This window comes from Nipponia nippon, unplaced genomic scaffold, assembly GCF_047370975.1.
Source record: "Nipponia nippon isolate SJK-2023a ecotype South Korea unplaced genomic scaffold, ASM4737097v1 scaffold_3, whole genome shotgun sequence".
Lineage (NCBI taxonomy): Eukaryota > Metazoa > Chordata > Aves > Pelecaniformes > Threskiornithidae > Nipponia > Nipponia nippon.
Window position 1 is genome coordinate 117275380 of NW_028262347.1, and position 13275 is coordinate 117288654.

At 51.3% G+C, this 13275-nt stretch overlaps 1 protein-coding gene across 20 annotated transcripts in view; it reads left to right on the top strand.

Moving 5' to 3' along the window:
- The first annotated feature begins 1411 nt into the window (after positions 1-1411).
- The window catches only part of ADRB1 (adrenoceptor beta 1), a 29681-nt gene continuing 17817 nt past the window's right edge, over positions 1412-13275 (top strand). For 6 of the 20 annotated variants that reach the window (XR_015706963.1, XR_015706964.1, XR_015706961.1 and 3 more), the window contains exons 1-2: positions 1412-2786; positions 12509-12563. Coding sequence is in view for 11 of the 20 variants with exons in the window: in XM_087767721.1 (XP_087623847.1) it covers positions 1512-2786; positions 12509-12563 (1330 nt within the window). In the remaining 9 variants the exon portion in view is untranslated. The other 14 variants (XM_087767725.1, XM_087767726.1, XM_087767723.1 and 11 more) reach the window with 8 other exon arrangements.

Sequence of the window (13275 nt, forward strand, 5' to 3'; positions counted from 1 at the left end):
CAAGCAGCAGGTCCGCGCTGGTGTGTGGCCTTTAGTCAGGGTTAAAAAAACAGCATGTAAATAAATAAATAAATCGCTCCTAGGTTGTGACCTTGTAAATCAAGTCTAAGCCTGAAAGGGATTTTTATGGTCCAGCTGGAACAGCGGGGCAGTCTTAACAGAATAAATATATATATAAGGGAAAAAAAAATAACTATGCCTTCCAGTTGCTCCCAGACTGCTGTGGTGAACGTTTGATGCTGCTGTAAGACATGCTGATGATTAAAAAAAGGAGAGAGGGGACCTCGCTCTCATTTACCCAACAGCTGTTCCACATTATTTTAAGAGGTTTAAAAGAGGAGTAAAACAGTTAAATGCACCCAAGAGTAATTTTCCAGTGTCGGAGCTGAATAGAGAGCTGAGCAAGTAAATGAAAATCCAGCCCAACTAGTCCCTAGCAGCAGGTTTCATGGAAGTGGATGGGAGCCGGGCAGGGATTTGCTCGGAGTCTGTTATCTGGGCATTACAGCCCCGGGATGCTTCATGTACTTTATTGCTCATTACCAAATAACAGTACTAATACTTAGAGCAGACCCTAGATTTAGTGTGTTTTGACCAGACTGGGTAAAAGCTACTGCCTGCATTTTAAAAAGTCCAGAGAGACCTGTCTGATGCAAGAGAGGAAAGCCAGAAATGGGAGCTGGGACTTCCACCTCCCAGCCCTGCAGTGGCTTGGTCTGGCAGGGCCGGGGAAGCCGGAGCAAAGAGGGTTTGCAGTGGGGAGATTCGTGGGAGAAGCCGCAGCTGCAGCCCCTGCACGGAGCTGGTAGCACCATCCCTTGAGCCAAAAGGTTTTACGTGGGGTCCCCCCGGCCAGGGGCTCTCTGGGGCTGGGGCAAGAGGCGCTGGTGATGGAGGGCTGCAAGTGCGGGGCTTGGGGACACCCCGTGGGAGGGTGTCCGTTGCTTTTCAATGGAGAATGATGCCGACAGTGCTGGTATTTGGTATTTTACCCTTTCCAGGTGTACCGAGGGGGAGCAGCTGCTCCAGCAGCTCGCAGGGGTGTGCCGGGCGATGGAGGCGTGCAGGATACCGCTGGCATGAGATGCGCCCCCCGACATCTTCCCAGGGATCTGGAGCCCACCGGCGGAGGGGTGGACCCAGCTGCAACGCCGTGGTGCATCCTGCGGGCAGGAACCCCCCCCTGCCCAAATCCCCCGCCTGTCCCGCACAGACCCCCGCTGCCGGCAGGGTGGGCGGCCTGCGGGGGGGGGGGGGGGTCTGTGCGCGGCGGCTGTGGGGCAGGCAGGGCTCAGCCCGAGGCAGGAGTACAGGCAGGGGTACGGGCAGGGCGGGGCGGGGCGACTCCGCCCCCGCGTCGCCGATTGGCGGCGGGCGGTGAGGCGGGGCGGGGCGGCGGCGCGGCGCGGAGCCATGCGGCAGCCCCGGGGCGGCGGCGGCGGCGGCGGCGGTGGCGGTGGCGGGGCCGCCTTCCTGCCCGCGGCGCGGCGGCCGGAGAGCCCCGCACAGCCATGGGCGAGGGGTGGCTGCCGCCCGACTGCGGCCCCCAAAACCGCTCCGTCGCCGGCGGCGGGGTGACGGCGGGGCCGCCCGGGAGCAGGCAGCTGCCCGCCGAGGTGCTGTCGCAGCAGTGGGCTGTGGGCATGAGCCTGCTGATGGCCCTGGTGGTGCTGCTGATCGTGGCCGGGAACGTGCTGGTGATCGCGGCCATCGGGCGGACGCAGCGGCTGCAGACCCTCACCAACCTCTTCATCACCTCGCTGGCCTGCGCGGACCTGGTGATGGGGCTGCTGGTGGTGCCCTTCGGGGCCACGCTGGTGGTGCGGGGCACCTGGCTCTGGGGATCCTTCCTCTGCGAGTGCTGGACCTCCCTGGACGTGCTCTGCGTGACGGCCAGCATCGAGACCTTGTGCGTCATCGCCATCGACCGCTACCTGGCCATCACCTCGCCTTTCCGCTACCAGAGCCTCATGACCAAGGGTCGGGCCAAGGGCATCATCTGCACCGTCTGGGCCATCTCCGCCCTGGTCTCCTTCTTGCCCATCATGATGCACTGGTGGCGGGACGAGGACCCCCAAGCACTGGAGTGCTACCAGGACCCAGGCTGCTGCGACTTCGTCACCAACAGGGCTTACGCCATCGCCTCGTCCATCATTTCTTTCTACATCCCCCTCCTCATCATGATCTTTGTGTACCTCCGAGTGTACAGAGAGGCCAAGGAGCAGATCAGGAAGATCGATAGGTGCGAGGGCCGGTTCTACAGCAGCCACGAGCAGCCACAGCCGCCCCCTCACCCTCACCACCAGCCCATCCTTGGCAACGGCCGAGCCAGCAAGCGGAAGACCTCCCGCATCATGGCCATGAAGGAGCAGAAAGCCCTCAAGACTTTGGGCATCATCATGGGGGTGTTCACTCTCTGCTGGCTCCCTTTCTTCCTGGTGAACATCGTCAACGTCTTCAACAGGGACCTGGTGCCGGACTGGCTCTTTGTTTTCTTCAACTGGCTGGGCTACGCCAACTCCGCTTTCAACCCCATCATCTACTGCCGCAGCCCCGACTTCCGTAAGGCCTTCAAGAGGCTGCTCTGCTGTCCCCGGAAAGCCGGCCGGCGGCTGCACGCGGGCGGCGGGGAGATGGCCCAGCTGCCCGGGGGCTTCATCAGCACCGTGGGCTCCCCCGAGCGCAGCCTGGGAGGGACCTGGTCCGACTGCAACGGGGGCACGCAGGGTGGCAGCGAGTCCAGCCTGGAGGAGAGAAATAGCAAAACGTCCGATTCGGAGTCCAAGGTATAGGGGGGGGGGTTTGAGGGGCCACGTCGGACCCGGGGCAGGGGGAAAGGCAGGCAGGGAGACAGAGGAGCAGAGAAATCCCCGGCAGCTGCCTGGTGGTAAGGCTAATGCCAAGCAAACCTGATCCCTGTCTTAGCGGGAAGAGAGCGGGTGTTTACGTAGGAATCAAAGCAGGTGAACTCGTGTACGACATACCTCATCGAAACTACAGCAAACAGGAAACCCACTGACCGGAGAACAAAGAAAATTAACAGCCTGTCCCAAAGATAGCCAGCTTGTATTTAGGAGAAGCGCTTTCGGAAGGGGCTGCGGCAGCGTGCTTTGCTCGGGTGAGTTGTCCCAGGACCGTGCTGGTGGTTGATCCTGAGCGTGGAGGTGCTGGCGTTTGGCCGCCGAGTTTGGCTGCGGCCGGGGTCGCCGCCGTCCCCCGCCTCGCCCAGGGCTGTCGGACGCCCCGGGGTTCGTTCCCTCGCGCACAGCACCGGGCGGTTTTTGGGGAGGCGCGGGGTCCGGGCTGCAGGTGCTCCAGGCAGAGAGCACGGACCCCCGGGCAAGATGAGCTTTAAACTCGGAGTAGCTGTGCTCCCCTCTTCCGCAGAGTAGCGATGGAGAAAAAAAATGAGTAATGAGGAGCACAGGTATATTTTGAAAGTGGAAAAAAAAAAACTCAACCCACACTCTTGTGCTTTTTCCCTCTGCATCAGCAAACAGTGAGTTATTGTGCTTATCTCCTTCGGCCAGACAATAGCAGTCGGGCTGAGAAACTTCTACCTCAAACTGTGCATATTGTACAGGGGAATAAGTGGACCGTGTTTATATTAAACAGCGTATTTACATACCACTAATAGTATTTTATGAAAAGCGGGGGGGGGGGGGGGTGAGCGAGGAGCCTTTTGCAGTTTGTTCATTGTAATTACAGATGAACGGGGGGGACAAAAATCCTGGCAACAACAAAAATTTACTGCACATTTTTTAAAAAATGCCAACAAAGCCGTTTTTTGCACAGTGTTAGGAGTTGTAAAGTTATTTGAAGATGTTACTTGCACACACGTACACACATGCAAATTAAAAATGAAACGGGGGTTTGAATAACACTGACCCTGAACGTGATTTCTGGTTTTGTCTGATCTGTTATAGTTTTATTGAGAGAGTGACTTTTTTTATATTATTTTATGAAGGTACTGTAAATATATCCATATTATAAATTAAAATATCTTAAGAGACTTTATTATTTTTATTTCCAAGTGGCCACGTGAATCTGCTGTTATTTTAGCACTTGTGTGTCATTTCCATTTTCCTCTCTGTGTGTGTTTTATAACATATTTATACTCTGGTGCAGTTTACTACTGTGTAAGTAATTGGTCTGTGTGCAATAAATACCATTGCAGCACAAGCAAGCGTGTCTGTATAGGTTTTGAAACAATACCTGCCTATAATGGGAAGAACAGCATTTGTTTTTCTCTAAAGATGGCTCAGATTACCAATACAACTCTATCTAATGGCTTTTCCTGACACAGTATTGTAAAAAATGTGTTTGAAACCCAATAAGGTTGTGTTCCTGTTGCACCAAGATCCACTGACTTCCCTTAAAATTAATGGCTAAAGACAAGGTGTTTCCAGTCTGATAATGAATACACTCATTTTCTGTAACTATTCCTTTCTGGAAGATATTCTTCTTTTTTTTGTTTGTTAGGAGTACGCATCTGGGAGTCAGGAGACCAGAATATTTAAGATTACAGAGGATGCTTAATTTGAAAGCTAAAAATGATCTCGAGTAGAAAGAAATCTCCTTATGCGGTACACGCAACCCCACAAGTAAGTCCACCTCATGCCAACGGTGGGCCTGATCCTGCCTGAGCGAGGTGGGTGGTGTGCGCTCGGCGGGACCGGGTCCGGGGGCTGAGTGCGGAGGTCAGGGGAGACCCCTGCCCGAAAAGCAGCCGGGGGAGGCTCGTGCCGTGTAAGGGGAGATGGCAGCTGGGGAGCCGGTCGGAGGAGTCCAGGCTTTGGTTCCCTCTTACTGTAGAAAAGGAGTTAACCTCTGAGGGAATGGCTGGGACGTTACTGGAGCAGGATCGGACTCTGGGACAGACTTAAACACCGCTGAAATCAGGGGAAACCTATTCTGTTGTCGCTGGATGAAATGAAACTACCTGCTTTGTAGACCATAAAGCTAATGGTCATGTGCAGCGTGGCTTACTTTGCAGCACTCTGCTGCCAATAGTCACGTATTCCTTGGGGGCCAGATTATGATAACTGCCTGTTATATTGAGGAGTGGTGCAAGTACGGAGGTTCTGTGAAAAGAAGGGCTGCAGATTTGGACCCTTGGTCCACAAGATTGTCATCCTTTATTGCTTTATGAAGGTACGCTCTATCCTTGTGGTTTCATAAAGTTTTTTGTTACTGCAATGAATACATGGCAGATAGAGCAATGAAAAGGCAGCGCAGAATAAAAGTGAAGCCATTTTTAGCTTTATTAAACTCGGAAGTATAGTCAAATTAGAAATCAGCTCCCAGGAAGAGCACTTCCCAAAGCAAGTTCTTTAGGGTGGTGGCCAACAGTTTGTTTTGGAAACCATTTGTTCATTTTTTTGTTTTAAAAAGTAAGGCATTTGTCCTTTGCAACTTCTAATGATGTATTTTCAGGAAAAAAAAAAGTTATGCTTTTTATGCAAGGACAAAATAAAGGGACCAGGGAAGCAAATAGTACTTTTCCATCAATGTTACTGGGGTTCAGTCAGTTAATGCTGTCTCCCTTGATAATAGTGAAATGGGCTCCTTAAAATGCCAGGGTGATGTCAGATCAGGTGCTAAATGAAATACGCTCTGCCACTGAATGGTGGTGGTTTTTTTTTTGATCTGGTTTTGTCTGTGATTCCAGCAAAGGCAACAGGACCAAAGGGGTGCATGGGACGGCGACATCTGACACCGGTGACTGCGGCGAGGTGTTGGCTGCGCATGTCGGGGTCGGGACGGGATGGGGAGGCAGCGCTGCCATCCTCCTCCTCCTGTGCGCTGGGGATGGCAGTGAGCGAGGGCAGGACCGGGTCCCTGCCTGCTAGGTAGGGCAGGGCAGGATCTGGCCCCAGCGCCCAGCTGGGAGCTGAAGTGGCTGTTGAGCCCTTGTCCTCAGCAGGGTGCTGGATCCTGGGGAAGAGCAGTGCCTGCCTACTGCGTGGGCATCGTGCAGGTGGAACAGTCTGATGGACTTTGGTCCTTGTCTCATAAATCAGTTCACATACTTAATTTTAACCATCCAAACACTTGTTTCCTTAGACTTTAAAAAGTGATGAAAGCTTTGGCTCAACAAGGTCCTTAGGTGGGAAATTTATTGCCAGAACTTGCTTGGCTTCCCCTGCCGAATAGCTGCACTGGGTCCTGCTTCCCCTGGACAAGTGTAATGGCATGAAGAAGGTGGAAGGTAGGATGAGTTTTGCCCGCTGGCCTCAGCAGGGCCAGCTGTGTGAGCAAAGTGGTCAGGATTTGTCTGCCATTGAGTTTTGGCCAGTCAAGGACCTGCTGGAAGAGTCCGGAGGCTGGCACATTGAGTCCCTTCGTAGACAGCTAAGATAATCCACCTGGCAGCGTGGATGGCGGATGCCGGTCCGTCTTGCACGGTGTAAAAAAGACGATGGCACAGTAACGGTGCGGACAGAGCGGGACATATGGCACGCACGTGTGCGAGGAAGGGGAGGCTGCTGGCGAGCAGTCTGCCGTGGATCACGCTCAGAACAGGCTGTTCTCCATGGAGAAGAAGGATACTCTGAAAAGTGTTACGGGGCAGCTGAAATACTCCGGAGGCAATGAGTCACTCACGATGAATATTTTTTTCTGACAAAAACCAGACATGGATTAGCAACTGGAACTGCAAGTCAGAAAGTATAGGTGGTAGGCATGCAGCTGCACACGTACGTGGGCAGGAAAGTAACATAAAAGAGCCGCAGGCCTGTGGGAAAGGGAGACACAGGTAAAACAGAAATCCACTCGGAGAAAATTATTTGGCAAAGGTGCCTGAGACTTCCACGTGCAAGGCACCGGACTCTCAAAGGTGCCAGCCGCGCTCTAAGCAGTGTTTGCTCAGCACTTCTGAAAAGCAGGCTGCATCTCTCCACGTGTTTAGATGGGAATATATCGGGTGGAAAGCCTGGCTTCAGTTTTCCACGAGTTCAGGAAAGTTGAGGATGTTTCAGACACACGGCAGGCTGTCGAAGTGCCTGCAGAAGTACCTCCCCACCGGTGAGAGCTGCACAAAAGCTCTCCTGAAAATTCACTGCACTTTGAGACCGTGACCCTCAGCATCCACTGACTGTAGCTCCAAGCAGTAACTGATGAACGGATGAAACTATGTGCCAAAAATGTGGCTTAAAATTGTGATCTGAACTATGCCCATGGCACACACAGCGTTTGACAGCATCAGCCGTGTGTTTGTGATACAGCGTGCACCATTTCTTCTGCAAACGCTGCTTTCCCTTTTGGGTATGCACGTGTTTTCAAGTTTTCAACTTCTTTATCAGCTTTTTTTTTCCCCTAAACCCTATCTGCAGTCGATGTTTTATTAATAACTTCTAAGTGGCTATTTTGCAAACCTTCCTTGTGCTGCACACTTTCCTAATTTATTGTAATTTCCCGTCCGGTGGAGTGCACTTACTTCCTTTATGTAATATATCAGCTACAGGCTGGAAATTGTGCAGCTATGAATTGAAAGAGCAGACTTTCTTGAGGCCAAATGCGGTCAGGCATCATTGCCACTGGGAGCAGAATTTGACCTGATAATCTAATCTTATGCGAGAGAGTATCTCTAGAAAAGTATTGTTACCAGCAGTAAATGACCTCTGCTAATGAAGCTGGAGCAATTAGTCCTATTCTAAGCTGTCAAGAAAATGTTAACTGCTGTACAACAGTTAACGTTGGATAGCTCAAATAATGAGTGTTTTGTTTGCTGGTGTGTGTTAGGTGATGTGTTGGGAAATAATTATCCTTTGACTAGCAGCCAGCTTTGTACTAATCAGAAAGGAGAAGTCATGTTCTCTTTGAAGGATTATACCTAAAAATAGTTCTGTTACCACCAGATCAACGAGCGAAATGAAGCAAATTCACGGAGACGTACACACCTTCTTAACATTTCAGTTTTCGTCCTAAAATCTCATTGTTCAGCTGGAACTTTCTGTTTGATCGTGTCAAAAGCGCTAATATGATCTCCTGCAATAGCACTAAGCACACTCCCCCCGAGGAGCGTTACCCTATGCACCACTGACTCGCTTTCAGAGCCTGCCAAATTCCCAAACGCCCCAGGAGGAAGTAAGGAGTCTTTCTCTTTATGTAAACAGTCGCATATAACGTAAGATCAACAATATTTGTGATAATCGTCTCGCAGAAGAAATCGATACGCTTTTTATTTGAGATGTTTGTATGCCTGCCCATCCGCAAGGAGCAGCCGTGGTAACAGCAGGTGATTTATTTGTGCAATTCAGTAACTTCAGGCTGTCAAACTGCGCTCGAAAAAGTGACCGAGATGGGAAAAGGATAAAAAAGGTGATGCAGGGAAGCAAACCCAGGGTTGTCATTGCAAACGGCAAAAACTGGGGCATCTTTTGCCATACTACAGGTGTTGCCTTTTACTGGGAAAGTCTAACCGTTTTGGATAGGGATGCACCAGGCAGATGCACTATAGAAACGCAGGTTAAAAAGTCTGAGAGGGAAGGCACTTTCCATACAGGACTGTGCCAGCAAGGGACTGGCAGCTGAAACATGCCCCAAACATCCCTGAAAGTTTTTCTTACTCTTTTGGCATAACAGCAGCACGCTAAAGCACACCTGAGCAGCTTCTCAGCCGACGTAAAGCTGCACAGCTCCCTGGCCATCCATGGCTCCCGGGAAATGCGCCTCCCTCCTGGCATCTCCCCTTCCCCTCCAAGGGCCTCCAGCTTACGCCCGGTTTTGCAGGACCTGGAGCCTTCCCCCAGCCCGGAGCCGTCATCCTCTCGCTTGGTGCCCCACGAGGAGGTGCCCCGTGGCTCCCCGGGGGTGGCACTGCTGCGGGGGGGATGCGCGGGTGCTGCAGGGTGCAGGGTGCGCCCGCGCTGCCTCGGCTGTGCCAGGCATGCCGGTGCAAGCTGCCGGCTGTGCCGCTCCACTGAGTCATCGCTCCGTCCTGCAAACATCAGCAACAGAATCGGGCCCGCCGAGCTGGAAATGGAAGAGTGTTTGGGTTTGTTGTGTAAACTGGCGATCGGCTTCCTGGTTCACAAAAACTGGCAGCTTGGTACGCACGTTCGCTTCGCAGACTGCCATTTTGTCTTCCCACCCGCTCGGCTCTGGGGTTTTTCGTGGTGGTGTTTGCTTGCTTGGCCTTAGCACCCAGGAGCACGAGTTTTTCAGCTGTGCCCCGGCAGCAGTCTGCATCCAGACATGAACGATACCAGATGCTGGCCAGTGCCTGGGTTTGTTCGTACCCATTCCTTCCAGGGTTGATGCTCAGAGTTATTAATACCAGCAGCACCAAGGTGCAAAAGCACCAAACAAATAGGAAATGAGTCCTGACCTCCAGGTCCACAACCTGGATGAGAAAACTGAAGCTTACCCAGAGTTTTGCCATTGCCATGGTTAGCAGCACATCTCAGATGTAATGGTGTGCCTTTCCTTTCTGATCCTGTGTAATGCACCAAATCCTGTTGTCCTTAATGAGATTAAATGAGGATTTTGTACTAGTTCGGTGCTCGAGCCATTACCCACTGTTGTGTGTCTCTAGGCAGTGATGTACCTTTGTATGTCTGTCCCAGTGTCTCTCTTAAAGCCATGATATTGAGACTTCTTCCTACCAAAATTATCTTGATAATTGGTCTTAAGCTTGTTGGCACAATGCTTTGAAAGGCAGATTTAAGCATATACACCAAAGAGGCAATTGGAGCCACCGAAGAGCTCAAAATCTCAGCAGCTGCTGGGTGTATAAATATTTCAGCTGCCAACAAGTCATTTAGCAGGGCCAGGCAAGCGCTGCAGCCCCCTCAGAGGCTGTCAGCTGCCCTTCTGCAAAGTGGGACTGCAGAATCCCCTGCCACCGTAAGGAAAAATTGCAGGGACAACACAACAGCTCATGGCAAAAGATTTGCCAGGTGGTAAAATTTAAACAGTGGTTTGTGGCCAAAATTTGAAGAGTGCTTGTTAAGAAGAAGGAATTGAGACAAGCCCCTGGCAGGATTTTCTAGAGGGGAAGGGCGAACAGCGTTCAGGGTTAAAGTTTCCATATACAGATGAAGATCCCCTTGTTGACTGGTCCAGCGAGAGTTATAGATGCTGCTGGCACCCTGTGCAAGCCACGGTGGTGGTGAAGTGCTCTCTGCCCCGGACAGCCCCTGGGACAGCTCACGGTGCCCACAGCCACTCTCCCTCTGCTCCCATTTGGGTGTATAACGTGCCCCGCTCTCACCTGCCCAAGCATCAGAGGGGACCCCAGAGGTGTCCTGCGACACAAAGGTGTGTGCCAGCCTGTGTCCCCCCCCGAGGCTTGCCGACCCACCATTGTGCTGCGGAGGGAGGAACGCTTCCTCTTGGACTGGGGCAGGTAAACTGGGAGACGTCCCACAACGCTCCCATTGTTTAACAGCTCGCCCGCCTTCCGTGAGGGATGTTTTGTTTGTCTGTTCTTCCCCTAAATACTTGCTTGGGAGCTGTCAAATAAAATCTCAATTAGCTTGCTTACGACGAAGCCTGATGTGGGATGCATTCCCTGGCAGGCAGCTGCCCTCGCTGCGGTACGGCGGAGGCACGGGGGAGGCAGGAGGGGCGATGGAAGGACCTCTTGCGCACACCCCTCCTGACCAAAGCATCGCTGGTACCCTGGTGGGTTCCCATCACCAGACTAGGCCAGCCACAACATCAGTGTGCCCAGGCTGCACCCAAAATCACGGATCTGACACAGGAGCACCCAATCTGCTCATGAATCAGCTCACATCAAATACTTGGGCTTTTTGGAGCTTTTATGTAATATTTGGTGCAAGGCAGCTGCTGCTGCAGTAATTGCCAGTAACAACAGCTATTGTAACACTGCTCTAAACCACCTCGAGATCATCCATGGGAGGGGTTTTGTTCCTGTTTCACTGCCAGGTGGGTCCTAGCTAGCTGGCAACAGGGTGAGCGCATCTCTGCGGTTCTCAGCATCAGCCCATCTAAGCCAGAGCTGGGCCTTGCACTCTCCCCGCCGTTGCATGTCCCGCTGCCCGGACTGGCTCTGCTGCCTGCACAACTGTGTGGGCAATGGGCTCCTCGGGCTGAAAACCAGCCCTTTCAGAAAAGGTTTGTTTTAGCTGATCCATGTGGGTTGCACAAACATGAGTAATGGCACGAGAGGCATGGGAACGTGCACAGTGAGGGGGCTAGGATCATGTTTTGGTAGCAGCCCTGATTTGGGTCCATCGCTGTGATCACAAACCTCATGTCCGGCAGTGATGCTGCAGAAGCTGAGGCCCAGACCAGCACCCTCTGGCCTGTCATTTTGCCTGACCTGCACTGGAAAAGCAGCACTCGCCACCTAAACTTTCCCTCACTTCAGGGGCCGCTCTGAATATTATATTCAGAAGCTTAATGACTAAGCTATTAAACTTCTCATTGCATGTGAAAAGTGAAAAAAAACTTAGTTTTTGTACAAATATTTGTGCAATAGAAGAAAAACATGACTTAAGTCTGATTATCCACTGTGTAACTATACCACAGTGAAGAGCATGGGACAGACTCCTCAACTTTTGGCAAAGACCTGGACCAGGGGAGCTGAAAGAGCAACTCAGGTACCGGGTGACAGCACTAAGTTGTCCCCCGCTGCAAGAGGGTGACATGACAATGAGGCACGGGCAGCAGAAACATAATTCCCCAGGAAGAGCAGCTCTGTTTGCACAACGTCTTTGTGTGGATCCCAATGCTGATGGGCACCGTTGAGCTGTTAGTGACTTGTGAGTAATCCCCATCGTGCGTATTTTCTGGTGGGTGATGTTTAACTGCTTTTATTCCTATGCACTTCACTCATGTGGGAGCAAGGAATGTGGTGATAAAAAGGCTGGAATAATTTCAGTGCTGGATGGCTTCCATTAATATATTTCTCATTATATAATGCTGCCATCGCTGTACAAAATCTTCTAAGGTGCCTTTTAGGAAGGTGAAACATTTCTACATAGCCATAATTTAGAAAGTTGTGTTGTAGAGCAGGCTGGGCTTTGATCAGGTGCTTTTTAATTGCACTGGATGTACTTGGGCTTTTGCATGGTATGGATTTCTTTGCCTTTGCGTTACAAGGCACCTCATAAATTAAACGGTTGATGTTGTCAAATGCATGCCATTAGCACTCCGAGCAGATAATCTGTTCGGTGGCCTCCGTGGAGTCTATCGCAGGGCCTGTCTCCAGATAACGGCCTGGAAGAAGAACAATGCTGCTCCGAGCTCCCAGGGACCTCCACTCCCTGCTTCTGTGCTTCAGAAGAGAAAAATTATCATTATCTGCATGGCTCAAGCTCCCTTTGAAATGCAGTTATTTTTTACTCATACATTCCAAGTATTTTTTATATGATATCAGCGAGAAACTTGAAACCCCCTTTGAGAAGAGAAAGATTTCCTGCAGTCCTACTACTAAAGAAAATGGATAGATTAAGTAGTAAAGTTCAATGACTTACTTAGCATTAAATAAGAAAGAGAATAATGAATTGGATTTTGTGTGCCTGTTTTTCCTCTGCAGGGAACAGTCAGGCTAATGGATTTTCATTGCCTTCTGCTTCTGTTCATCAGTCTAGGTGAGTTCAAAACACTGCTGCCTTTTTGCGCTCTCCTTTTGTTGCTCACTTGTCACAACTTCAAATGTTTGGAGCCTAGCAAACACATCGGTTTGCTACCATCAACACCATCCCCACTGGTGAGGAAAACATGCAACGTTAACCCCCTACGTCCAACGATGACTTGTGGCCTGCTGCGTGGACATCTGCATTTTATGCTAGGTAGCTGCAAGTAGGCAATTCCTTACTTAGGGTGGACACTAGTTTCCTACTATTATGAGCTCAGGCGTTAACGTCCTTCAAGAGAGACATTATTTCCCCACTGGGTTCGCCAAAAACTGGTTGGGTCTCCAAAACCCTCCTTTGTTTACAGGCTTTGCCGAGCGCGCCGTAGGGCTTTTTATTGGGGAAGGAAGGGAGGTGGTGTAGGAGGAAACTATTACAAAGCTATTTAACATAAACAACTTTTTCATGTAAACTCCAAACACCGCTTGGCAAGGAAGAGGTTAAAGCTCGGGGGAGGACGGGGGGGGAACTCATTAGGGCAAAGATATAAATAGCAAGTTGTGAAGCCTGGGGAGGGACACGGGGGAGGAGGAAGCGATGAGTTGACCCTAGATGGGGTAGACTCCCTTGGCTTGCTGAAGGCCCTCTGCTGCTCTGCCCTTGGGGTTTGGACCTGGGTCCTCCCTATGGCAGACCAAAGTGGGGGGATGCTCGGACAGAAAACCTG